Source organism: Bufo gargarizans, chromosome 1, assembly GCF_014858855.1.
Source record: "Bufo gargarizans isolate SCDJY-AF-19 chromosome 1, ASM1485885v1, whole genome shotgun sequence".
In the NCBI taxonomy this organism is placed as follows: Eukaryota; Metazoa; Chordata; class Amphibia; order Anura; family Bufonidae; genus Bufo; species Bufo gargarizans.
The window spans coordinates 569,593,652-569,618,831 of NC_058080.1; the positions used below are offsets into that span (position 1 = coordinate 569,593,652).

General features: G+C 43.6%; 1 protein-coding gene across 3 annotated transcripts in view; it reads left to right on the plus strand.

The window, feature by feature from the left end:
• Positions 1-10,730, plus strand: part of SCARB1 (scavenger receptor class B member 1) — a 96,508-nt gene extending 85,778 nt beyond the window's left edge. For all 3 annotated transcript variants that reach the window (XM_044275655.1, XM_044275654.1, XM_044275653.1), the window contains one exon: positions 6,804-10,730. In XM_044275655.1, the coding sequence (XP_044131590.1) occupies positions 6,804-6,896 (93 nt within the window). In that variant the 3' untranslated portion in view covers positions 6,897-10,730. The remainder of the gene's footprint in view (positions 1-6,803) is intronic.
• The last annotated feature ends 14,450 nt before the right edge of the window (positions 10,731-25,180 follow it).

A 25,180-nucleotide genomic window follows, 5' to 3' on the forward strand; every position in this document is an offset into this window, starting at 1 on the left:
CACCTCAAGATAGATCATGCTGCTTCCCATTAAAAATGAACGGTGGGAACCAGCTCTCAAAGAGTTTGCTCAGCTAGCTTTTTAACACTGTTTGAGGGGTGCAAAAAGTGTTTAAAAGAGAACCCTTTTGAACATTCAGATCAATGAATTTACATTTTTCATAGCTATGAATGCTTTTAAAAAATAAAATAAAAATCTGTAAACATTAATAAAAAAATAAAATGTCAGGTTTCTGTGCTGTAAAAAAATGAGCCAAAGATAAATCATTTCAGAACTTTTTCCACCTTTTTAATATGACCTATAAACTGTACCACTCAATTGAAAAACAAACTGAAATCTTTTAGGTGGAGAGAAGAAAACAAAAAAACTAAAATAAAGTGGTTCAAAATCATGTTAAATAAGATTCAGCCTACACCTGCCATCATTTAAAGTGCCTCTGATTAGGGCCTCATACACACAACCGTAGTTCGGGTCCGCATCCGAGCCGCAGTTTTTGCTGCTTAGGTGCGGACCCATTCACTTCAATGGGGCCGCAAAAGATGCGGACAGCACTGTGTTCTGTCGGCATCCTTTGCTCCGTTTCGTGCCCCCCCCCCCCAAAAAAAAAATTGCATGTCCTATTCTTGTCCGTTTTGCAGACAATAGGCATTTCTAAAATGGGCTGCCCGTTCCGCAAATTGCGGAAGGCACACGGATGGCTTCCGTTTTTGTGGATCAGCGGTTTGCGGACCATAAAAAAAGAATGTTCTTGTGCGTGAGGCATGACACCAAAATTTCTTAGTCTCAACCCACAGCAAAAGCCATGGTCCAGAGAGCTTCCAAAACATCAGAGATCTCATTGTTAAAAGGTATCAGTTAGGAGAAGGGTGCAAAATAATTTCCAAGGCATTAGATATACCATGGAACACAGTGAAGACAGCCATCATCAAGTGGAGAAAATATAGCAAAACAGTGACATTACCAAGAACTGAACGTCCCTCCAAAATTGATGAAAAACAAGAAGAAAACTGGTCTGGGAGGCTACAGTAACATTAAAGGAGCTGCAGGGATATCTGGCAAGTACTGGCTGTGTGGTACATGTGACGACAATCTCCCGTATTCTTCATATGTCTGGGCTATGAGGTACAATGGCAAGACGAAAGCCTTTTCTTACAAAGAAAAACATCCAAGCCAGGCTACATATTGCAAAAACGCATCTAAAGTCTCAAAAAAAAGCATGTGGGAAAAGGTGTTATGGTCTGATGAAACCAAGGTTGAACTTTTTGGCCATAATTCCAAAAGATATGTTTGTCCCAAAAACGGCACTGCACATCACCAAAAGAACACCATACCCACAGTGAAGCATGGTGGTGGCAGCATCATGCTTTGGGCTGTTTTTCTTCAGCTGGAACTGGGGCCTTAGTTATGCTAGAGGGAATTATGAACAGTTCCAAATACCAGTCAATATTGGCACAAAACCTTCAGACTTCTGCTAGAAAGCTGAACATGAAGAGGAACTTCATCTTTCAGAATGACAACGACCCAAAGCATACATCCAAATCAACAAAGGAATGGCTTCACCAGAAGAAGATTAAAGTTTTGGAATGGCCCAGCCAGAGCCCAGACCTGAATCCGATTGGAAAATCTGTGGGGTGATCTGAAGAGGGCTGTGCACAGGAAATGCCCTCACAATCTGACAGATTTGGATTGTGTTTGCAAAGAGTGGGCAAATCTTGCCAAGTCCAAAATGTGTCATGCTGATAGACTCATACCCGAAAAGACTGAGTGCTGTAATAAAAGCAAAAGGTGCTTCAACAAAGTATTAGTTTAAGGGTGTGCACACTTATGCAGTCATATTTTATTTTTACTTCCCTTTACCTAAACTGAAATCTTCTGTTTTTCAATTGATTTGTACAGTTTATAGGTCACATTAAATGTGGAAAAAGTTCTGAAATGATTTTCTTTGTCTAATTTTTTTTTTTTTCTTAACATCACAAACCTTTTAACAGGGGTGTGTAGACTTGTCAGGTTTCTGTGATCTAAAAAAAATTAGACAGATATATTCTGAAATGATTTATCTTTATCTATATATCACACCTACTAAGGAGCCCAAGGGGCTGTTGCCAACATTTCAGGAGCCCAGCCACACCCAATGTGAATGTAGCCAGCACCTCCCTGCATCCTCCAAATCTCCTCCTCGCTCCCCCCATGTCACAGTTGAAGCTCCTTAATCTCGTGCGTGCGCAAGTACACCACATGTCAGTGCCGGCATCATGTTCCTTCCCTGTGCTGGCATCAGCCTCGGGGAGCAAACTGCACATGCACGAGATTACGGTGCTACAACTGTGTGACATTGGGGACGCAAGGAGGAAATTGAGGATGTGAAGTGGTGCTGAGCACCTTCACAGTGGGTGTGGCAGGGCTCCTTTAACCACTTGCCATCTGGGCCATTTGCCCCCTTCCTGACCAGGCCTAATTTTGCAAAACTGACATATCTCACTTTATGTGGTAATAACTTTGGAACGCCTTTACTTATCCAAGTCATTCAGAGATTGTTTTCTCGTGACACATTGTACTTCATGATAGTCATAAATTTGAGTCAATATATTTCACCTTTATTTATGAAAAAATCCCAAGTTTACCCAAAATTTTGAAATTCGCAATTTTCTAAATTTCAATTTCTCTGCTTTAAAACAAAGTGATACCTCATAAAATATTTATTACTTAACATACCCCATATGTCTACTTTATGTTGGCATCATTTTGGAAATGTCATTTTATTTTTTTAGGACGTTAGAAGGCTTAGAAGTTTAGAAGCAATTCTTCAAATTTTTAAGAAAATTGCCAAAACCCACTTCTTAAGGTCTGAAGTCACTTTGTGGGGCTTACATAGTAGTTACCCCCATAAATGACCCCATTGTAGAAACTACACCCCTCATGTTACTTGAAACCGATTTTACAAACTTTAACCCTTTAGGCGTTCCATAAGAATTAAAGGAAAATGGAGATCAAATTTTTTAATTTCACTTTTTTGGCAGATTTTCCATTTTAATCCAATTTTTTTCTTTAACACATCGATGGTTAACAGCCAAACAAAACTCAATATTTATTACCCGGATTCCGCGGTTTACAGAAACACCCCACATGTGGTCATAAACTGCTGTATGGGCACACGGCAGGGCGCAGAAGAAAAGGAACTCCACATGGTTTTTAGATGCCATGTCCCATTTGAAGCCCCCTGATGCACCCTTACAGTAGAAACTCCCAAGAAGTGATCCCATTTTGGAAACTAGGGGATAAGGTGCCAGTTTAATTGCTACTATTTTGGGGTACATATGATTTTTTGATCATTCATTATAACACTTTATGGGGCAAGGTGACCAAAAAATGGGTTGTTTTAGCACAGTTTCTATTTATTTATTTTTACAGCATTCACCTGAGGGGTTCAGTCAAGTGACATTTTTATAGAGCAGATTGTTACGGACGTGGCGATACCTAATATGTATACTTTTTCTTATTTATTAAAGTTTTACACAATAATAGCATTTTTGAAACAAAAAAATTGTTTTAATCTGTCCATGTTCCGAGAGCTATTTTTTTTTATTTTTTGAGAGATTTTCTTATGTAGGGGCTCATTTTTTGCGGGATGAGGTCACTGTTTTATTGGTACCATTTAGTGGGACATACGCTTTTTTTGATCACTTGGTGTTGCACTTTTTGTGATGTAAGGTGACACAAATTGCTTGTTTTGACAGTTTTTTTAATTTATTTTTTACGGTGTTCACCCGAGGGTTTAGGTCATGTGATATTTTTATAGAGCTGGTTTTTACGGACGCGGCAATACCAAATATGTCTATTTTATTTTTTCTATTTTAACATTTTTTTTTTCCTGACTTGGGGAATTTTTTTTTTACATGTGAAACCTTTTTTTTATTTTCTTTTTTCAACACTTTATTTTTTTTATTTTACACTTTTCGTCCCCCATAAGGTCATACAAGACCTCTGGGGGACATTTACTTCACTTTTTCTATTTTTTTCACTGTTGATTTCTCCTGTAACTGGGGCTGACTTAGTAGCCCCAGTTACAGGAGAAATGCACCCCCCAGAGAGGCTATACTGCGCTGTACAGCCTCAGTGCAGGGCTGATCGAGGTCTGTGAGAGACCACACAGCTCCTGCACGCTCCGGTCCCGGCGGTCACATGAGCGCTGTGTATGCAGCGGTGCGGTGAGCGCTATGTATGCAGCGATCCAGAAGGCAGGGACACCTGGGCACTGTCCCTGCCTTCTCTCTGGGTTGCCCTGCTGTCACTGACAGCGGGCAACCCGATCAGCAGCTGCACGATTAGCGTGCAGCTGCAGTTTCTGAACGGACGTTCAGAAATAGAGGACCACCCATAGGGCGTTTATATCCTATGGGCGGACTGGAGGAGGTTAATGTTGGTAATGGCCCATTGGGCTCCTTATTAGCGTGTGTATGTATGTATATAATATACAGTACAGACCAAAAGTTTGGACACACCTTCTCATTCAAAGAGTTTTCTTTATTTTCATAACTATGAAGGCATCAAAACTATGAATTAACACAGGTGGAATTATATGCATAACAAAAAAGTGTGAAACAACTGAAAATGTAATATTCTAGGTTCTTCAAAGTAGCCACCTTTTGCTTTGATTACTGCTTTGCACACTCTTGGCATTCTCTTGAGGAGCTTCAAGAGGTAGTCACCTGAAATGGTTTGCACTTCACAGGTGTGCACTGTCAGGTTTAGTAAGTGGGATTTCTTGCCTTATTAATGGGGTTGGGACCATCAGTTGCGTTGTGGAGAAGTCAGGTGGATACACAGCTGATAGGCCTACTGAATAGACTGTTAGCTTCTTTTTTTCTTGCCATAATACAAAATTCTAAGTAAAGAAAAACAAGTGGCCATCATTACTTTAAGAAATGAAGGTCGGTCAGTCCGAAAATTTGGGAAAACTTTGAAAGTGTCCCCAAGTGCAGTAACACAAAAACCATCAAGCGCTACAAAAAAACTGTCTCACATGCGGACCGCCCCAGGAAAGGAAGACCAAGAGTCACCTCTGCTGCGGAGGATAAGTTCATCCGAGTCACCAGCCTCAGAAATCGCAGGTTAACAGCAGCTCAGATTAGAGACCAGGTCAATGCCGCACAGAGTTCAAACAGCAGACACATCTCTAGAACAACTGTTAAGAGGAGACTGTGTGAATCAGGCCTTCGTGGTAGAATATCTGCTAGGAAACCACTGATGAGGACAGGCAACAAGCAGAAGAGACTTGTTTGGGCTAAAGAACACAAGGAATGGACATTAGACCAGTGGAACTCTGTGCTTTGGTCTGATGAGTCCAAATCTGAGATTTTTGGTTCCAACCACAGTGTCTTTGTGCGACACCGTAAAGGTGAACGGATGGACTCTACATGCCTGGTTCCCACCATGAAGCATGGAAGAGGAGGTGTGATGGTGTGGGGGTGCTTTGCTGGTGACAATGTTGGGATGTATTCAAAATTGAAGGCATACTGAACCAGCATGGCTACCACAGCATCTTGCAGCGGCATGCTATTCCATCCGGTTTGCGTTTAGTTGGACCATCCATTTATTTTTCAACAGGACAATGACCCCAAACACACCTCCAGGCTGTGTAAGGGCTATTTGACCATGAAGCAGAGTGATGGGGTGCTGCGCCAGATGACCTGGCCTCCACAATCACCGGACCTGAACCCAATCGAGATGGTTTGGGGTGAGCTGGACCGCAGAGTGAAGGCAAAAGGGCCAACAAGTGCTAAGCATCTCTGGGAACTTCTTCAAGACTGTTGGAAGACCATTTCAGGTGACTACCTCTTGAAGCTCATCAAGAGAATGCCAAGAGTGTGCAAAGCAGTAATCAAAGCAAAAGGTGGCTACTTTGAAGAACCTAGAATATGACATATTTTCAGTTGTTTCACACTTTTTTGTTATGTATATAATTCCACATGTGTTAATTCATAGTTTTGATGCCTTCGGTGTGAATCTACAATTTTCATAGTCATGAAAGTAAAGAAAACTCTTTGCATGAGAAGGTGTGTCCAAACTTTTGGTCTGTATTTATGTGTGTGTGTGTGTGTGTGTGTGTGTGTGTGTATATATGTATATTATATTATATATTCACAGATGTTTATTTTCCAACACGAAAATAGGTACAGCTTCCAGCAGCCAAGGTCCAAACAAACCCAACTTAAAGTACAACATAATCATATTCAATAGAACAGTCCGTTCAAAAATAAAGGCATTTTTACTCTGGGTACTTTTCAGTCCATGGTAGATTCCAGTCGGCTTTCCTGCCAAACTTTCCAAATGTCCTCAGTTTCCAGCTCTGTTCACAGCCAGCCACAGCAGTGTGTCCACCACACTCCCTCACTCACTTCCTTTTCCTCTTATCAGGAGAGTGAGTTAACCCTGTGGGTACCGTATCCTAGTGATGCATATCTGTCACTGAGGACCCAACCTTGGCGTCCTCTACTGTGTGTGTGTGTGTGTGTGTGTGTGTGTGTGTGTATATATATATATAAATGGATAGATAAATAGATATTGTGTGTATCTGAAAATTAATATTGTGGACGTGCTAGTGGTGATCTAGCAGCACATGTAACCAGCTCTATATGCTAAAACTAGCTGACAGATTCCCTTTTAATATGGATAGAATATTAGTTTTTTTGCTGACTGATCAAACCCTTCTAGATCACAATTTTAATCAAGAAACGTGTACAATTCTGTTCTGAAACATTTAAAATATTTAATGGATGTATTGTATATTTGTTTCCAATTTATAGAAAGCGGAGAACATCTTGGAAGACACAGGTGAAATAACTCAAGCAGATCAATGTTCTGACGATGCAAAGCTTCTTGAAGATCCAGATGATTGACCTCAAGGCTGAGAAATCACAGTACCCATTCTAATGGACCCTTTGAAACCTGTTTTTAAGGGATAGTTCTAGAATTTCATTTAGTGGGTACCACATATTACATAAAATGTGGAGAAATATCCACGCAAAACAATCCCACACCAGTAAGACTGAAATTGAATGGTGATGAGGGGATTCCACAGTAAAACATTAGGGGTTTATGAGCTCAGTCCTAATGACTCTGAGCTTAGCAGGATCCTACTGCCACAGAGATCCAAATATATTGCTTTCTCATCCACATATTGACCAAAGAAGCAACGTCACTTGAGGACTCTGCATATGTGGCTTTCAGTTTTTAACACCTGAAAATAAATTTGAACACATAATGAAGGTACCCCTCCAAAGAACCTGGTATATGTTCTAGTTTGGTAGCTCATGTCATGCAGAAAATATGTAGTTTCCAGTGCATTAGCTTTCATTGATATGATTTGGAATGCACATCAATCGGCGGTTTCTTCTGCTTATTAAGACATGGTACATCTGTTTGTGCCGTGTGATCACGGGGCCACTCACAAGGGTAATCTTTTTTTCTATGGCTAAAATTATAGCTGCATTAATATGCAGAGCTAAAAAGTGTAAGAGCTATATACTAAAGCTGGACACAATACTTTAGGGGGGGGGGTGGCAAAATTTTTTGAACATTTCTTGTTTCAGTATTAATTGAACCTGTTATTGCCAACCTTGATTTAACAATGCCCTTACATGTATAAACCCCTGGTGAGAAATGGGCATCAATAATGTGATTATGTAATGTCACAGCGTAATATCAAAGCTTTGTGTTTCTCAGTTCACTGTCCTTCAAAAAAAAAAAAGTCCAAGTTGTCCAGTGTTGAGTTTACTAAGCACTTATTCTCCTCTTCAGATGGATAATCTGCTCTTATCTCACTGTTTGTCATTCAAAGTTACACGGTTGCTAGAAGTCCAAGCAAATCATTTTAATTTAAATCTGTTTGTTTGCACTGAACATCTCAAGCAATAATTTATACCACAAACCTCTCAGGGTAATGTTTGTCTCAACATAAGGCTACGGTCACACAAGAATAATGGTGCATGTAAAAACCATCAGAGGAAAGCAAAAAAAAAAAAAAAACCTTACCAGAGTTTTTTTGTTTTTTTGCTTTCCTAGTATCTGATCCTGGATTTGGCTTTAACTATGCAATTCTTATGCTGCCTAGTAACATGGGTGTCTGATTATAGTCTAAGGGGGTATCTACACAGCAGATTTTGTTGTAGAAATTTTGCTACTGAATCTGTTCTTTTCACATTAACAACATTTTGGTGGCAAGCACATAGGTTTTTGTAAGCCCCAGTGGACAGTTTCAGAAATTTCTGAAACAATGTTTGATTTCATCCTAGGGCTTTTTGTCAACTTGGGGCTGTGCATCATGAAGATTGTAAGTGTTGCCCTGCCAGTTGCTCCTAATAAGAGCCCCCGACTGTTGTTGGGGTGGCTTGCTGGTCTAAAACTGCATACACTGACAATGGGTATGATTGTGGTAGTTCGACATTACGGGCTTTGTCGCATGACCACAAGTCGCCATCTAGCCTTAGCCTAATTCTAACCAGCATACTATAATTGTACAAGGGTGCCATAATCTTATAATGTAATATGGTAGCAGGATCAACTTTGTGTTGGTCACTCGTGAGAATTTCAACCACACTGTAGTGCAGTACTCAAATTATTATAATTTTTTTTGGGGAACAATTTACAACCTAGTTGTTTTGCACAGAAAAGTGTGAAGAATACGCCAAAAAATTTAAACCATTAATTTTTTTTTATGAAATGGAATCCTGGTGCCTTTTTTTTATATCATTGTGAAAAGTAATTTATAAAATAGCTTAAGTATAAATTTATATTGATGCAAAGTGTATATGTGACTGGATATAAAATGTGTACAAATCTACCGTTATTTTATAGCACAAAATCTACTTTTTATGTATGAGATTTAGCTTTACAGAACACTGGGCTTTTTTCATGCACACTAACTGCATCCTAGATCGAATTTGTTCTGTTCTAGCATTTTAATGTGCAGGTTTTAATTTTAAAGGGCTGTTGAACCACATTTCAATTTTTAACATTCTCACTCTGTGGAGTGAAGCATACTTAGCTGTTGCTCAACACTGTTTTCCAGTTAATGGGGTCCACCACTATCTTTCCTGGACGTCAAGTGTCTCAGGTAAATATTCAGCATGTATGTGCACAGGTGCTGGATGTTTAGCTCTGGTGCTGCAAGTATGGAGAAGACAGTAGAGGACCCTAGGAGCTGAAAACCAAGTGTTACGGAGCAGTTAACATACAGCCACCTTTATTTTGACTGCTTAACCTGTTAAGGCAGTTATTGCGATTTGTTGAATTACTGTACAGTGACCATCCTGGCCTAGCAGGTGTCCTAATAGTGCTCGATTTATATTTCTGTATGCTTCATCCAACAGGTTCCATGGAGGTTAAAAATGGTATGGGGCTGGACAACCCCTTGCAGAATAGATCCCTTAGGACACCGGGTGGTCAGGAATATATTCACTGCACAGTGTTGGGCGGGTAGGGGTTGGGAACCGGTCACAGTAATCCTTTGCTACATACTCTTGTCTGTTGCTGAATGTAGACTGGACTACAGGGGTTGTTACTTCATCAAATGGCCTTTATCACGTAGACAAAGTTTTAATCCAAGGCACTTACTAATGCAGGCATCCTCAAACTGTGGCCCTCCAGCTGTTGTAAAACTACAACTCCCACAATGCCCTGCTGTAGGCTGATACCTGTAGGCTGTTCGGGCATGCTGGGAGTTGTAGTTTTGCAACAGCTGGAGGGCCGCAGTTTGAGGATGCCTGTACTAATGTATTGTGATTTCTCCATATTGCCTCCTTTTGCTTGCTTGATTAATTTCTCCATCCCATCATACACTGCTCGTTTCTAGAGGTTATGACCACCGTGCAATACAGCAGTGGTGGTTGCATTTGCACACTATAGGAAAAAGCATCAGCCTCTCTGCTTGCAAGGGCTGTGTCCACCAGAGAGTCTGCCGCTCTTTCCTATAGTGTGGAAGCACGGCCACTGCTGCTGTATGGCAGGATGGTCATAACCACTGGAAACGAGCAGTGTATAATAGGATGGAGAAAAGAATCAAGCTAGCAAAGGAAGCAATATGCACAATCACAATATGTTATATGAACTTTGTCTACATGCTGAAGTGACACCCCTTTAATGCGATGCATAAGATTCCACCTATCCCAGTTGTAGCTGTAGGTAGCTCACTGTCTGTATTACAGAAAAAAACATTTATTCTAGTTTACAGAACCTGTGAACCTGAATGGTTCAAACAGGACGGTTTGGCAATAAAGGCACACAGCAACCTGCACCAGAAGAAAGAGTGGATCCTGAAGGGAAAAGTAATATATATATATATATATATATATATATATATATATATATATATATATATATATATATATATATATATATATATATATATTTAAATTCAGGTTCTCTTTTTTGACTAAAATTGATGTTTCTCTAATTTAGGCTAAATTCACACGGCTCACATTTAAAAGCATCAGATTGAAATCTGCACCTGTTCTGTACTGTGGTGCTGTGTTCAAGTACCACATCAAGTCTTGTTGAAAGCTGCTGTTTCTAGTCTTAACCTTATCTCTCTGTCCTTTAGGAGGTGCTACATGTTTTTCTAACTGCAGTGCTATGGTGTAATTTTTATCTTCATTTCTGTATTCTTGTCACAATATAAATGGAAGTAAAAATAATTGGAAAAAAAAATATAAAGCCATGACTTTGTTACTGTCTTTATGGTCCTTATTTCCCCTTTTATCCTCCATGGCATACCATGAGATATGACCCGCCTCCAACCAGGTAGAGACAGGAAGAATAAATTTGCTCTTCCTCAGTGTCTTCCTGTCCCTCCAGGTTGGAGATGGATCATCCTCATGGCACTTGCTATGAGCCAGTTCCTGTTCTAAGGCAGGCAGAGGCGGTGGATAGAAGAAAATGGAATGCCTTATACACATGAGGGAAGCAGGCAGCACCCGTGCCCTAGTTTGGTATTGAGGTGCTGGTGAGCCCTTCAAAATCCCTGCACCTTACCTCCCACTCAGCGCGTCGGGCATGGAGGTCCATGTGTGACCGGACACTCAAGGAGTCCCTCTGGTTGTAGTGTAAGCGCCTCATCATAATCCAATACCTTCAGCACTTGCGATGACTCCACCGGAAGTCTGATGCAGTTCACGTGCGTTCCAGGAGGTACTTCTGGTCTGTGGAACACACGCTGAGGGGGCGGGGCTACAATTGGCACGCAATATCATGTCGGAGGTTGCCCGCTGATTTGAGGTCTACAGGTAAGAGTATTTAAAGGGGATCAGCGGTAGTGCAGACAAATGTAGGTCAGATGGAGACATTCCAGGGACCTACTATTGCAAGTAAGGAAGTTTTTTTTTTTTTTTTTTTGGGGGGGGGGGGGGGGGATGCTGGTTATGTTACTAATGCTAACACCTTTTACCTAGGTCTCCCTCTCTTCGTGTATGTATGCAGAGTGATGAGGATGGGGCTCAGAAAGCTGTCTAGTCCGAAAACTAAAAAGTATGTTATAGGTTTAATAAAATTGCCTGATACATATAGTAAACTCTGGAAAAATGTACCACTAATATGGCAAAAGGCCTAGTCCTGTCTATTAGGGAAAAACTAAGGGATATCATTAGGGAAGAGATGACGTCTGCTCAAGCTGAAAATCCTATAGCTTATCCGGGGACAGCTAGCTCAAAACATAGGGCTCCCAAAATTAGTCTCTTCAGTTTGTCATCTGCAGATTCTGAACAATAATCAGATTCAGAGGATCTGGACTGGAAGATACAAAAGAGTCAAAGCAGTCAGGGTGACTATGGATCTCGGATGAGAAAGTCCATAGGTCCATCCAAGATCAAATGTTTAGTGGACTGGAACAAGAGTTTTTCCAGTCCACAGAAACATGCAGGAATTGGTAAAAAGAGAATGGAAAACTCTGGATAGAAAATTATTTATCCGGAAAACTGAGACGTTTCCTCCCGTTTTAGTGAAGAGGATGAGGCCTTGCTAACATCCTGCCCTAAAGTTGATGTGTGTCTGTCAAATGGGCAAATGCACTTCCATTTGAAGACATGGGGACCTTAAATGACCCCATGGGTAAGAAAGCAGATTAGACTTTTAAAAAAAGACCTGAGAGGCTACAGCTGCTCTATTCAAACCTAATCTTGCTGCCACATCCGTATCTAGAGCCTTGAAAAAGTGGTTATTGCAGTTATAAGGAGCTCCTTCTAGGAGAGCTTCTAACACACTAAAATACTCCTTCCCTTTGCTTTTAAAAGCAGTGGATTTCTTGTCTGATTCTACAGCAGAATCAGTCAGAATGGCAGCAAAAGCCACAGGACTAGCAGTAGTGGCTAGAAGAGCTCTTTGATTGAAATCTTAGACCGGTGATATCAGTTCCAAGATGAAATTATGTAGTTTACCTTTTTATGGAAACTTGATGTTTGGCCAGGATTTAGAAAGCTTTTTAGAAAAGGCTTCGGACTCTGAAAGAGAAATTTTCTTTTATTTGTATCCTTAGGAAAGGACTTTTTAAAGAGTTAAAAAAGAGGGTACCTTTCAGGAAAAAAAAAAATCTACTAGGGGAACACGCTTGTCCAAAGGAAAAAAATCAAGAGTGGGAACAGAGCCTTGTTGTTTACCCCAAAAAATAGACTCTTGCAAGCAATGACGCCAGGTTTTAGGTGGGAGGAAGACTAAAGTTTTTCGTAAAAGAATGGGAAGAGATCACTGCAAATACTAAACATTGCAAAAGGTTACGATATTACTTTTCATCTTCCTCCTCCCTTAAACATCTTCAAGGTAACCCCAATTCAAAGATTGGCCTTCTTACAAGAAAAATTGGAAGAAGGGATTCGGAATCTCTTGGCTCAAAAAGCTATTATCCCAGTTCCTTTCTCCCAACAAAAAGGGCTATTATTCAACAGTTTGTTTGTTTTTTTACCAGAAAAACAGATGGAGGGTTCCGACTAATAATAAACCTAAAAATTTCCAGTTCCAAGTACTTCCTTTTGGAATTGCCTCCGCCCCTGAGGATGTTTACCAAAGTAATGCTATAGGTGGTAGCTCACTTAAAGCGATTCTGTCACCAAGTTTTAGGTTATAGAGCTGCGGACAGGCACGGCTAGATCCCCGCTAGCATGTACGCAATATACCTGTCCTTTAGGCCTGTGTGCTTTTATTTTCTTTAAAAAGGGATTTTAGAGATATGTAAATTAGTCTTGTAAGGGGACCAAGGGGCTGTACGAACTTTCCAGGTGCCCTGCACCGCCTATGTCCTCCGAATCTCCTCCTTTCATCACAGTTAGCCATAATCTCACGATGCGCGAGCTTGTGCATGCTCAGTGCTGGTATAGTGTTCCTTCCCTGTGCTGGCATCAGCCTCAGGGAAGGAACTGCGCATGTGCGAGCTCGCAGCTATCTATCGATGACGAAAAGAGAAGATTCGGACGATATAGGCGGTGCTGGTCTCCTTCACAGGCGGGCGTGGCTGGGCACCCGGAAGGTTCGTACAGCCCCTTGGTCACCTTACAAGACTAATTTGCATATCTCTAAAATGCTTTTTTTAAAGAAAATAAAAGCGCACAGCCCTATAGGACAGGTATATTGCGTACATGCTAGCGGCGATCTAGCCGTGCATGTCCATATCTCTATAGCCTAAAACTTGGTGACAGAATCCCTTTTGAGAAGGTGGAACAGCCTGATCATTCCCTACTTGGACGATCTGGTAATTGTAGGCGGCTCTAAACAAACACTGGAATCAATTTGTTCATAACTTGTGAGACAGTTTTATCAGGCAGGTTGAATAATAAACTGGAAAAAATCAAATCCTTGCCCATCTCAGAATTTTACGTTTTTAGGGGTCCGTCTAGATTCTACTTTTCAAGAAACATTTCTTCCAACTCAGAAGATGATTTGGGATAAGCGAAAAGGTCTCCATTTCAAAATCAATCTGTATGCACGATCAGGGAGGCTATGAAGCTACTGGGTTATTTTGACTTCGTGCATCCTGGCAGTAAAATGGGCACAGTTCCACACTCGGATTCTACATTAGAGTGTTGGAACAGAAGTCAGGACTCGTTAGAGGGGGTAGTTCAAATTCCCTTACTAGTAAAGAAGTCACTGCAGTGGGGGAAAAATTGAGAACATCTGATGAGGGGGGTTTCCCTGGAATCCCGAACATCTGCTAGTTATTGCAACAGATGCAAGCCTTTGGGGATGGGAAGTGCACTGCTCTCATCTCTTTCCAAGGACAATGGTCCGACAGTCAGACTCTTCTCTTAAAATCTGAGAGAGTTGGCGGCTGTCTGGGAAGCAATAAAGGCATTTTCTCATTCCATAAAAGGAAAGGACATTCAAGTAAGTACAGACAACACAAGAGTAGTTGCCTACCTAAATCATCAAGGAGGAACAAGAAGCTGGGCACCAATCCGGATTGCGACCCCATTGACTTGAATGGGGTCTGTGATCTGTTCATTCCACAAAAAGATAGGACAAGTTCTATCTTTTTGCGGAACGGAAGCATGGAACAGAACCCCACGAATGCACTATGTAATGGTTCCGTTCCACACCGCATCTCCAGATTTGCAGACCCATTCAAGTGATGCGGAATGCACAAGACAGGTGTCCCGTGTATTGCGGACCCGCCATATGCGGGCCTTAATACGGCCACGGGGGGGGGGGGGGGGGGGAACGACACTGTTGTGAGTAAGGCTACTTTCACACTTGCGTTCGTCCGTTTGAAGGAGCTCACGAGCGGACCCGAACGCCTCCGTCCAGCCCTGATGCAGTCTGAATGGAGCGGATCCGCTCAGACTGCATCAGTCTGGCGGCGTTCAGCCTCCGCTCCGCTCGCTTCCGCACGGCCAGGCGGACAGCTGAACGCTGAGCGTTCAGCTGTCCGCCTGCCCGTGCGGAGGCGAGCGGATCCGTTCAGACTTACAATGTAAGTCAATGGGAACGGATCCGCTTGAAGATGACACCATATGGCTCAATCTTCAAGCGGATCCGTCCCCCATTGACTTTACATTGAAAGTCTGAACGGATCCACTCAGAAAAATTTCTAAGTCTGAAAGTAGCCTAAGTTATTAATGCAGACGGATCCGTACTGAACGGAGCCTCCGTCTGCATTAATATGATCGGATCCGTTCAGAATGGATCCGATCAAGCGCAAGTGTGAAAGTAGCCTTAGAGTCCTTAGTGTAATAGCTATTACTAAAATATACCTGAAAGAAATCTGCTTCTTAATGCACCCTGGTTCTTTCTTTGTCTTCACAGACAGTTCTCCAGGTACCTATCTCAATTAGATACAGACACGTTTCTGAAACAGTTCTGCTTTAATTCTAAGAATCCAGCATCTTTATAGACATTCATCCACACATATTGGAAACCGATGTGATTCACATGTTCACTTGTTGCTGGGCAGAATCCATTCCCTATATGGGCATAAGGCTAATGTAAACATATTATCCCTCTAGTATGATGTCACCCAGCATCCTGTCCTGCATACAGATCATATAGCTTATTCTATTTAACCCTTCAATCCACTCTTAAGTCATATTCATGACTTATCATCTTTCGCTCATAGAGAGGTAAGTAGCATATGATTGTCCAGGGTCTGTGGGTTTTGGACACATTACACAAAACATCTGTATGAGGGAAGGGATACATTGGATACAACAACATATAACAATCAAGGAAGCAATTATAATACTGATAAATAATGTTCTCAACCAACTCAAATCTGGCAGCCAGCTCAATAACCAGTCCCACCAAGAGGATAATTGATATTATTAGCAATTTCATGTAACGCTTGAATATGGGACTGGATTGATCTGGAATGATCAAATTAATTAAAGCCACGCATTCCTTTAAAATTTTGACATCCTATATTATGTTTAAGTAACAAATAATCCACAGCAAATCTAGTTTAAAGTACTGCTCCTCTTACGCCTTGTATATCTAAAAGCATATCTGATAAGGCGATAGCTAAATCTCTGAATCGTACTTCTAAGTCACATGCAATATAATTTATAGTACGAGTATTATATATAGCCAGTCCAAGCACTCCTAATATAGAGGTGCCCAAACTTGTATATTCTGTACGGCTGAGAAGGGGTAAAGTAGAGTCAGTCTTCTGATGAAGTCTTGGTAACCGATCTGTAAGCTCTCCTGATAGGGGGTTGACTGGGAAGAGCCAAAGTCAGCCTGGATAATGGACAGGGACCTCCAATAGCATTAGCAGGAATGTAATTGTAAGTGCTGTTACCACAAGACAAAAACCATCCCTTAGGGAGCATTATATTATAGCTAAAACTGGGAGTCGCAATGGTCTTATTACAACTCATGGAATTATTCAGGGAACTAGCAAGTCTACTATTCTTTTTACAGGTGTCGTCAATATAATCATATACGCTATTTTTAGGTAATCCACATTTTATGTCCCTACCATCACAATATAAAGTCCTATCCTGGGAAAAGGTAAAACAAGTCTCTGCTGCAGTCACATTAATAGTATTTTTTCTAATATTATCCCTGCTATTTCCTCATTTCTGAAACTCCCCACAGAAGTCATACAAGCGAATAAAAGATTGTGTATTGTTAGCCATCGACCAGACTTCAAGATGGGATTCATCGGGTGTAGGCACAGCAATAACACATGTTTGTATAAGATCCCGTAAGTCTTTAAGGCACAATGAACTAACATTTAGGGCATTTGCCATCCTGGCTATACTATTCTGTTCAGAATAAAAGAGGACTGGAGCAAAGGGATCTTGCTACTGAGATCTTTTATTTACTGACTGATTATTTGGTGCACCGCAGAAGAAACTCAGCTCCTCTGGGTGATAAATAAATGTAGTAATAAGCCAGACTGGCAATAAAACACAGATTATTAATTATCAGCAGACAAACAAATCTCCCAGAATATTGTGGGGCTATCATCTTCAGCCTGTGGCAATGCGCTTTTCAGGGAAACTTCTTCTGAGCTCCCCTCTTTGTTCAGGGAATTGACACCTGCTTCACCCTCTTTGTCTTTGTCTGTCACCGGCGAAGAAGCCTCAGGAACCTTTTTCACTCTGCTACCGTGAATCCAGATTGGAGCCTCTTCTGTGAGAATCGCTGTTCTGGTGACTGCTACCACTTGGGTGGGTGGTCCAAACGGTAACTCTTTCTGTTTTTGTCCTTTTGCCAAGCACTGGACTATCACCACGTCTCCTCGTTAGAAAGGATGCGTAGGGGGGGCGTGGCCAACTGCCGACATGGCCGGACGTGTTTGAGAGCAGCTCCGGCTCCATAACTTTAATCCTGTGTCACCCTGAGCTGGCATCGCAGATTTTTGCCTCACACCTGAGCTACAGCATCAGCGGAACTTGTACGTCCCGATCATGGGTCCTAGTAAAGCGCAGCAAGCGGCGGATCGCCTGAAGGAGTTCGCTCGTCAGGACCCACAGCATGGCGCCGCGGCCACCTCCTCTCCTCGTGCACCGCTTACCAGGGGACAAGCTGGACAGGCCTCAGCGACGGAGACTGAGGGGGAGCCTGAACTCACCTTGCAGGTATCCCACGGTCAGCTAATGGCTGCCATCATGGGTTGCCAGTCGTCACTCACAGGCAAGATAGAGGAGGTCAGAGTGGACCTAGGCCTTTTGCGTCATGACGTCCAGCAGCTAAGGGAGAGGGTCCGGCTTACAGAGGAAAGGGTGTCTGAGCTGGAGGACTCGAGGCCCCTGGCTGCTAGGGTGACAGCTGTGGAAGGAGCAGTTGAAATGTGGCGCCAGAAGTGTGACGACCTAGAGAACCGCTCGAGGAGGAATAACATCCGCATACTGGGTATGCCTGAGAGGACCGAGGGATCCGATCCTGCTACATTCCTAGAGGGATGGTTCAAGTCAACGTTCCCAGATGCGTCCTTCTCAGCGGCTTTTGCGGAGGAGAGAGCCCACCGTGTCCCGGCCCGAATGCCCCCACCTGGGGCCCCGTCTAGACCACTCCTTGCTCGCATGCTTAACTGGCGAGACCGTGATCTCATTCTATCCAAGGCCAGAATCAAGCAAACCATTACCCTCGGTTCTGCTAATATCTCCTTGTATCCGGATTTCTCGGCAGAACTACAGAAGAAGAGGGCCACGTTTACATCTATAAAGAAACGCTTGAGAGATATGGATTTACAATATTCCATGGCCTACCCGGCCCGCTTGAGTCTTGGATGGCGGGAAATCGCACTTCTTCAATAATCCCAGGGAGGCTGAGGACTGGCTACTAGTGAGACCTAGGAATGCACCGCAGAGATGAGAGGACAATCCTATGACAACAGTCACACTAGTTTTGGTTTCGGGATGGAACTTGTTCATCCTATGGTTCTTTTCATTATGGGCATTTAAAGGACTACTGGACTCGCACGTGAACCTTTCATCTGATGGCTCATGGGTGTGAGGGGCCCGTGAGTATGTCAGTAATTTGCCTCAGGTTATGTTTTACGGTTACTTTGCCATGCTTATAATTGATATTGGGAGCCAATGCTCTCACCTGCACTTGTTTGCAAGACCTCTGCACTGTGCAGGTCCCCCATTAACATGGTCACTAATGTAATGTGCTTCATCCATGTTTATTGCCCGGTACGCCAGGATTTATTGTTAGGTTATCTGTTTCAATGTATGTATGTTAACTGGTACATTATCTATTACTATATCATGCATTGCCGCGTCAGTATTGCGGCGGATGTTCGTAGGTTTCCTGGACCATCCTACTCATTAATGATCATGCAGCGAATATGGCATCTATAACATATATGTCCTGGAATGTGCGCGGTTTTGGGGGTCCCAGGAAGCGCATGGCGGTATTCGCACATATCCGGTCGTATAACCCTCAAATTATATGCCTCCAGGAGACCCATGTCACTGCCGATACAGAAGGTAGACTAAGAAAACCTTGGGTGCAATGTGTTAAAAGCGCTTATGGTACGACATACTCTAGGGGTGTGTCCCTGCTAGTTCACCGCTCAGTAAGGTGGGAGGTGCATCAGGAGGTGGTGGATTCTGAGGGCCAATATATTTTTGTATACGCACATTTAAATGGCGAGCCTTATGTTATACTTAATGTGTATATTCCTCCTCCTGCCAACCTCTCTGTTCTGCAGGCCGCAGCGAGTTTTGCAGCCCAGTTCCCATTTTCTAAGATATTGTGCATGGGAGACCTCAACATGGTGGGTAATGAGACACTGGATAGATTCCAGGCCAATCCTCGCCCAGACGGCACACGGGCGGGTGATGCGCGGCTTGGACGGTTCATCTCGGAGCTGGGGTGGCTGGATGTGTGGAGGGAAAGGAATCCTTCTAACAGGGAGTTCTCCTGCTTTACACCCTCCAGAGGGGCGCTTTCTCGCATTGATTACCTACTATGTGATGCGCAGGCCTACCTGTCCATCTCTGACGTGAAGTATATGCCTCAGGGACCGTCTGATCATGCTCCTATTGTGGGGACTCTGCTTTCGTCTGAAGGGGAGTCACGAGTCCACAGCCTACGCATACATCCGTTCTGGCTGTCCCTGATGAATTTAAATGACCGCATTCCAGACCAATTGAAAGTGTTCCTGGACTTGAATGTGGAAGGGGAAGGTGATGCTCTTATATTGTGGGATACCCTGAAGGCCTTTGTGAGGGGGTGCGCTAAATCATCTATATCTTATCTTAAGAAGGCTGCAAGGCTTAGGGAGGAGGAGCTGTGTGCACTATGCAAGGCAGCTGAGAATACGTATGTATCCGATCCTTCAGAGGAGAATAGATTAGATTGGATGCAGAAGGGAAGGCAGTATATGTTATGCTTACAAGAAAAGTGTTCGTAGGCTCTTCTTCCTTAAACAACAGGCTTTTGAGCAGGGTGGTAAAACGGGGAAGGTGTCACGACCCTTGGTCATGGTCGTGACTCCTTGGGAGCCGCATGCAGTTACCCGCGGTTTTGGTGTTGTGTCAACCGCAGCTGGGGGCACTTAGTGGTTTGCCTCAGGTGCGGTTGCCGCGGATAACAGGCATGCGTGCGGTTGCCCTTGGCAACGTGTTTTATGTGCACTCCCTTTGTCTGTTTGTGGTGCACTAGGTCATGTGTTGTATGCACGGAGACACCTTCCTTCACCTGCGGTTGTCCGCGGCAACGTCTGTTGCTGTGTGCATGTGGTGGCAGGGTCTCGGCCTGCTGGCTGTTCCCCAGAACATGGTTGCCACGCATGCCGTTGCTGGCGGTAACAGGTGAGTGTGTTGGTGTGTGTTATGTATTGTGTGTACTTCCCCTTTAAGTTGGTGTTTTCCCTTTCCTGTGGTGCTGGAAGGGTTAATTCTCTTCTCAGTGTGTGTGATGTCACTGGGTGTGTTCTGACCGGTGGGTGTGGCCACTTAGGCCTATAAAGCCTCGTTCTCTGGCTGGGCTCAGTAGGTTGCTTTCAGCCAGGCATAGCTGGAGCAGCCTCCTGTATATTACCATCTACCAGTGGGGGCCTCCCTTCTGGTCATAAATCTTTGTTACACGGTGTTATCTAGGTGTGTGTGGGGTTTTGTGTAATTGCAGCTTATGGTCCAGGGTTCCTGTGTGATGTCTGGTGTGTGCTGTGTTCCTTGGTGTCTTGAACCAACAGCACCTGCACATGGGTTCCTGGTTGTGTTGTCTGTGGCAGGTGAGTGTTGTGTGGATTACTTTTGCCTGTCACTGCCATAGCTGTTTCTGTCTCCCTTTGTAGCTTGGCAACATTAGACTCCTGTTTCTCCGTCTCCAGGAGGAACGGGCTGTCTACCCTGTTCTCTAGTTCAGGGCTGACTTGAGGGCTTGTAGGGACTACAGGGAGTGCAGAATTATTAGGCAAGTTGTATTTTTGAGGATTAATTTTATTATTGAACAACAACCATGTTCTCAACGAACCCAAAAAACTCAATATCAAAGCTGAATATTTTTGGAAGTAGTTTTTAGTTTGTTTTTTAGTTTTAGCTATTTTAGGGGGATATCTGTGTGTGCAGGTGACTATTACTGTGCATAATTATTAGGCAACTTAACAAAAAACAAATATATACCCATTTCAATTATTTATTTTTACCAGTGAAACCAATATAACATCTCAACATTCACAAATATACATTTCTGACATTCAAAAACAAAACAAAAACAAATCAGTGACCAATATAGCCACCTTTCTTTGCAAGGACACTCAAAAGCCTGCCATCCATGGATTCTGTCAGTGTTTTGATCTGTTCACCATCAACATTGCGTGCAGCAGCAACCACAGCCTCCCAGACACTGTTCAGAGAGGTGTACTGTTTTCCCTCCTTGTAAATCTCACATTTGATGATGGACCACAGGTTCTCAATGGGGTTCACATCAGGTGAACAAGGAGGCCATGTCATTAGATTTTCTTCTTTTATACCCTTTCTTGCCAGCCACGTTGTGGAGTACTTGGACGCGTGTGATGGAGCATTGTCCTGCATGAAAATCATGTTTTTCTTACCTTGCAGACTTCTTCCTGTACCACTGCTTGAAGAAGGTGTCTTCCAGAAACTGGCAGTAGGACTGGGAGTTGAGCTTGACTCCATCAACCCAAAAAGGCCCCACAAGCTCATCTTTGATGATACCAGCCCAAACCAGTACTCCACCTCCACCTTGCTGGCGTCTGAGTCGGACTGGAGCTCTCTGCCCTTTACCAATCCAGCCACAGGCCCATCCATCTGGCCCATCAAGACTCACTCTCATTTCATCAGTCCATAAAACCTTAGAAAAATCAGTCTTGAGATATTTCTTGGCCCAGTCTTGACGTTTCAGCTTGTGTGTCTTGTTCAGTGGTGGTCGTCTTTCAGCCTTTCTTACCTTGGCCATGTCTCTGAGTATTGCACACCTTGTGCTTTTGGGCACTCCAGTGATGTTGCAGCTCTGAAATATGGCCAAACTGGTGGCAAGTGGCATCTTGGCAGCTGCACGCTTGACTTTCCTCAGTTCATGGGCAGTTATTTTGCACCTTGGTTTTTCCACACGCTTCTTGCGACCCTGTTGACTATTTTGAATATAACGCTTGATTGTTCGATGATCACGCTTCAGAAGCTTTGCAATTTTAAGAGTGCTGCATCCCTCTGCAAGATATCTCACTATTTTTGACTTTTCTGAGCCTGTCAAGTCCTTCTTTTGACCCATTTTGCCAAAGGAAAGGAAGTTGCCTAATAATTATGCACACCTGATATAGGGTGTTGATGTCATTAGACCACACCCCTTCTCATTACAGAGATGCACATCACCTAATATGCTTAATTGGTAGTAGGCTTTCGAGCCTATACAGCTTGGAGTAAGACAACATGCATAAAGAGGATGATGTGGTCAAAATACTAATTTGCCTAAAAATTCTGCACGTAGTGTATAGGTTCCAGCGTATGAGCCCTCCTACCATCAAGGTCGGCTCATACTGACAGGAGACAGGGTCAGCGTTAGGGACGCAATAGGAGGTGACCTGCTCCCTAATTCTGTGTTCCTGGCCAAGTGGTAACCCTACCATCTCCTGGCACCGCACGGCTGGGGGTTTCCCCCACCTCCAGCCGTGACAGTATGGACAGTATGACCAGAAGGGAGGCCCCCACTGGTAGATGGTAATATACAGGAGGCTGCTCCAGCTATGCCTGGCTGAAAGCAACCTACTGAGCCCAGCCAGAGAACGAGGCTTTATAGGCCTAAGTGGCCACACCCACCGGTCAGAACACACCCAGTGACATCACCCACACTGAGAAGAGAATTAACCCTTCCAGCACCACAGGAAAGGGAAAACACCAACTTAAAGGGGAAGTACACACAATACATAACACACACCAACACACTCACCTGTTACCGCCAGCAACGGCATGCGTGGCAACCATGTTCTGGGGAACAGCCAGCAGGCCGAGACCCTGCCACCACATTCACACAGCAACAGACGTTGCCGCGGACAACCGCAGGTGAAGGAAGGTGTCTCCGTGCATACAACACATGACCTAGTGCACCACAAACAGACAAAGGGAGTGCACATAAAACACGTTGCCAAGGGCAACCGCACGCATGCCTGTTATCCGCGGCAACCGCACCTGAGGCAAACCACTAAGTGCCCCCAGCTGCGGTTGACACAACACCAAAACCGCGGGTAACTGCATGCGGCTCCCAAGGAGTCACGACCATGACCAAGGGTCGTGACAGAAGGTACTAGCACAGGTTATTAGACGCAATACTATGGCTCCCCCAATCATTCGCATACAGAATGTGGATGGATCCATAGCGGAGGATCCGGGCGGGATATTGAACAGATTCAGCGAATTCTATAGTGAATTATATTCCTCGAGAACCCAGTATACCCTGTCTGCGCTTAATGAGTATCTAGGTGAGGTGTCTCATCCTCAGTTATCCCCCTTGGACAGGGGAATTCTTGATGAAGAGATCATGCTGGAAGAGGTGGTAGCTGCGATTAAGGGTTTAAATCTGGGAAAGTCCCCGGGGCCTGACGGCATCCCTCTGGAAATATACTCAAAATATGTGGATATTTTAGGGCCTCAACTGCGCAAGATGTATGCTGCCTCCCTGGAGAAGGGCTTTTTGCCGGATTCTCTATATGACGCATCTATCGTAATCCTCCTAAAACCGGATAAAAATCCCTTAGAGTGTGGATCCTATCGTCCAATTTCACTACTAAACCTAGATTACAAAATATTGACTAAAATTCTTGCGAATAGGTTAATAGGGTGATAGCCTCAATAATACACGAGGACCAGTCCGGCTTCATACCTGGCCGTTCTACCTCTAGCAATATTAGGAGAGCCCAGGTGGTAGCGCAAGTGGGTTATACGGATGACAAACAGTGGGCCTTGGCATCCCTAGACACGGCCAAGGCTTTCGATTCCATTGAATGGGAATTTCTGTTACATACCCTAGAGAGTTTTGGTTTTGGCCCCATTTTTATCAGGTGGATTAAAGTGCTCTATCACCGTCCGACTGCTAATATTATGATTAATGGGTCCTTGTCTCCCACATTTCCTTTACATCGGGGTACCCGGCAGGGATGTCCCCTATCCCCATTGCTATTTGCAGTGGCGATTGAACACCTAGCCATTAGGATACGTCAAGATAATATCTTCAAGGGGGTGTCTTTGGGAGGTAGGGAAGACAGACTAGGGTTGTATGCCGACGATCTCATTTTATTCATAGACGATGTGGATTCATCCCTACCACGGGCGATTGAGTTGATCGATCAATTTGGGGATTTCTCTGGCCTACGCATCAACTGGTCCAAGTCTGCCCTTATGCCCTTATGGTCCCCGGACTGGCCCCAAGTGTATCACAATCTTATAGTTGTGGAACATTTCAAATATTTGGGTGTTAATATCACTAAGGATCCAACGAAATCACATTTGCTTAATATTGCCCCTATTGAGACATATGCTTTGGATAAATTCAAATCGTGGACTATACTACCTCTATCGGTTATGGGCAGACTGAATCTCGTCAAGATGGTTCTCTTACCAAAGGCATTATATTTACTAGGACACGCATGCGCCCCAGTTCCGAGGTGCTTCTTCGCGCGTCTGCATTCAGCTATAGCGAGATTCGTCTGGGGAAAGGACAGGAGGAAGCTGGCTCTTGATGTTCTGCAGAGGGGTTGGCAGCAGGGAGGAGCGGCTATGCCGGATTTATTTTTGTACTTCTTGGCGGGACAGCTGAGATTCTTAATTGCCTGGGTTGCGCAGACCCATATACCTAACTCTGAGTTTTATTTGAGGTGTCACCTGGATCTTTCTACTTTTTGGCCAGTTCTAGAAAATTTACAGTCAATAAAGGGCCACTTGTTACCCATTCATAGGTTAGCTCATCAGGTCTGGAGAGCTGCCAAGCTCCAACAATACCAGGATATTCCTGATGACACTGTGCTGTGGAACAATCCGATGTTCCCTCATCTGCGGCACTGTGAAGGCAGGGCTGTTTGGGAAAATTACGGCATTTTTACTTTAAGGGATCTATATGAGAAAGGTGTCCTCTTCTCATTCTCTCAGCTTCAGGAGAAATTTGGGGTGCTCCAGTCTCATTTTTTTAGATACTTACAGCTCAGACATGCTCTCCAAGCTCAATTTCAGGGAGGCGCGAAAAACATTTCTAAATATCCATTGATAGGCATACTTAGAACACAGGGGCCTAAGGGGAT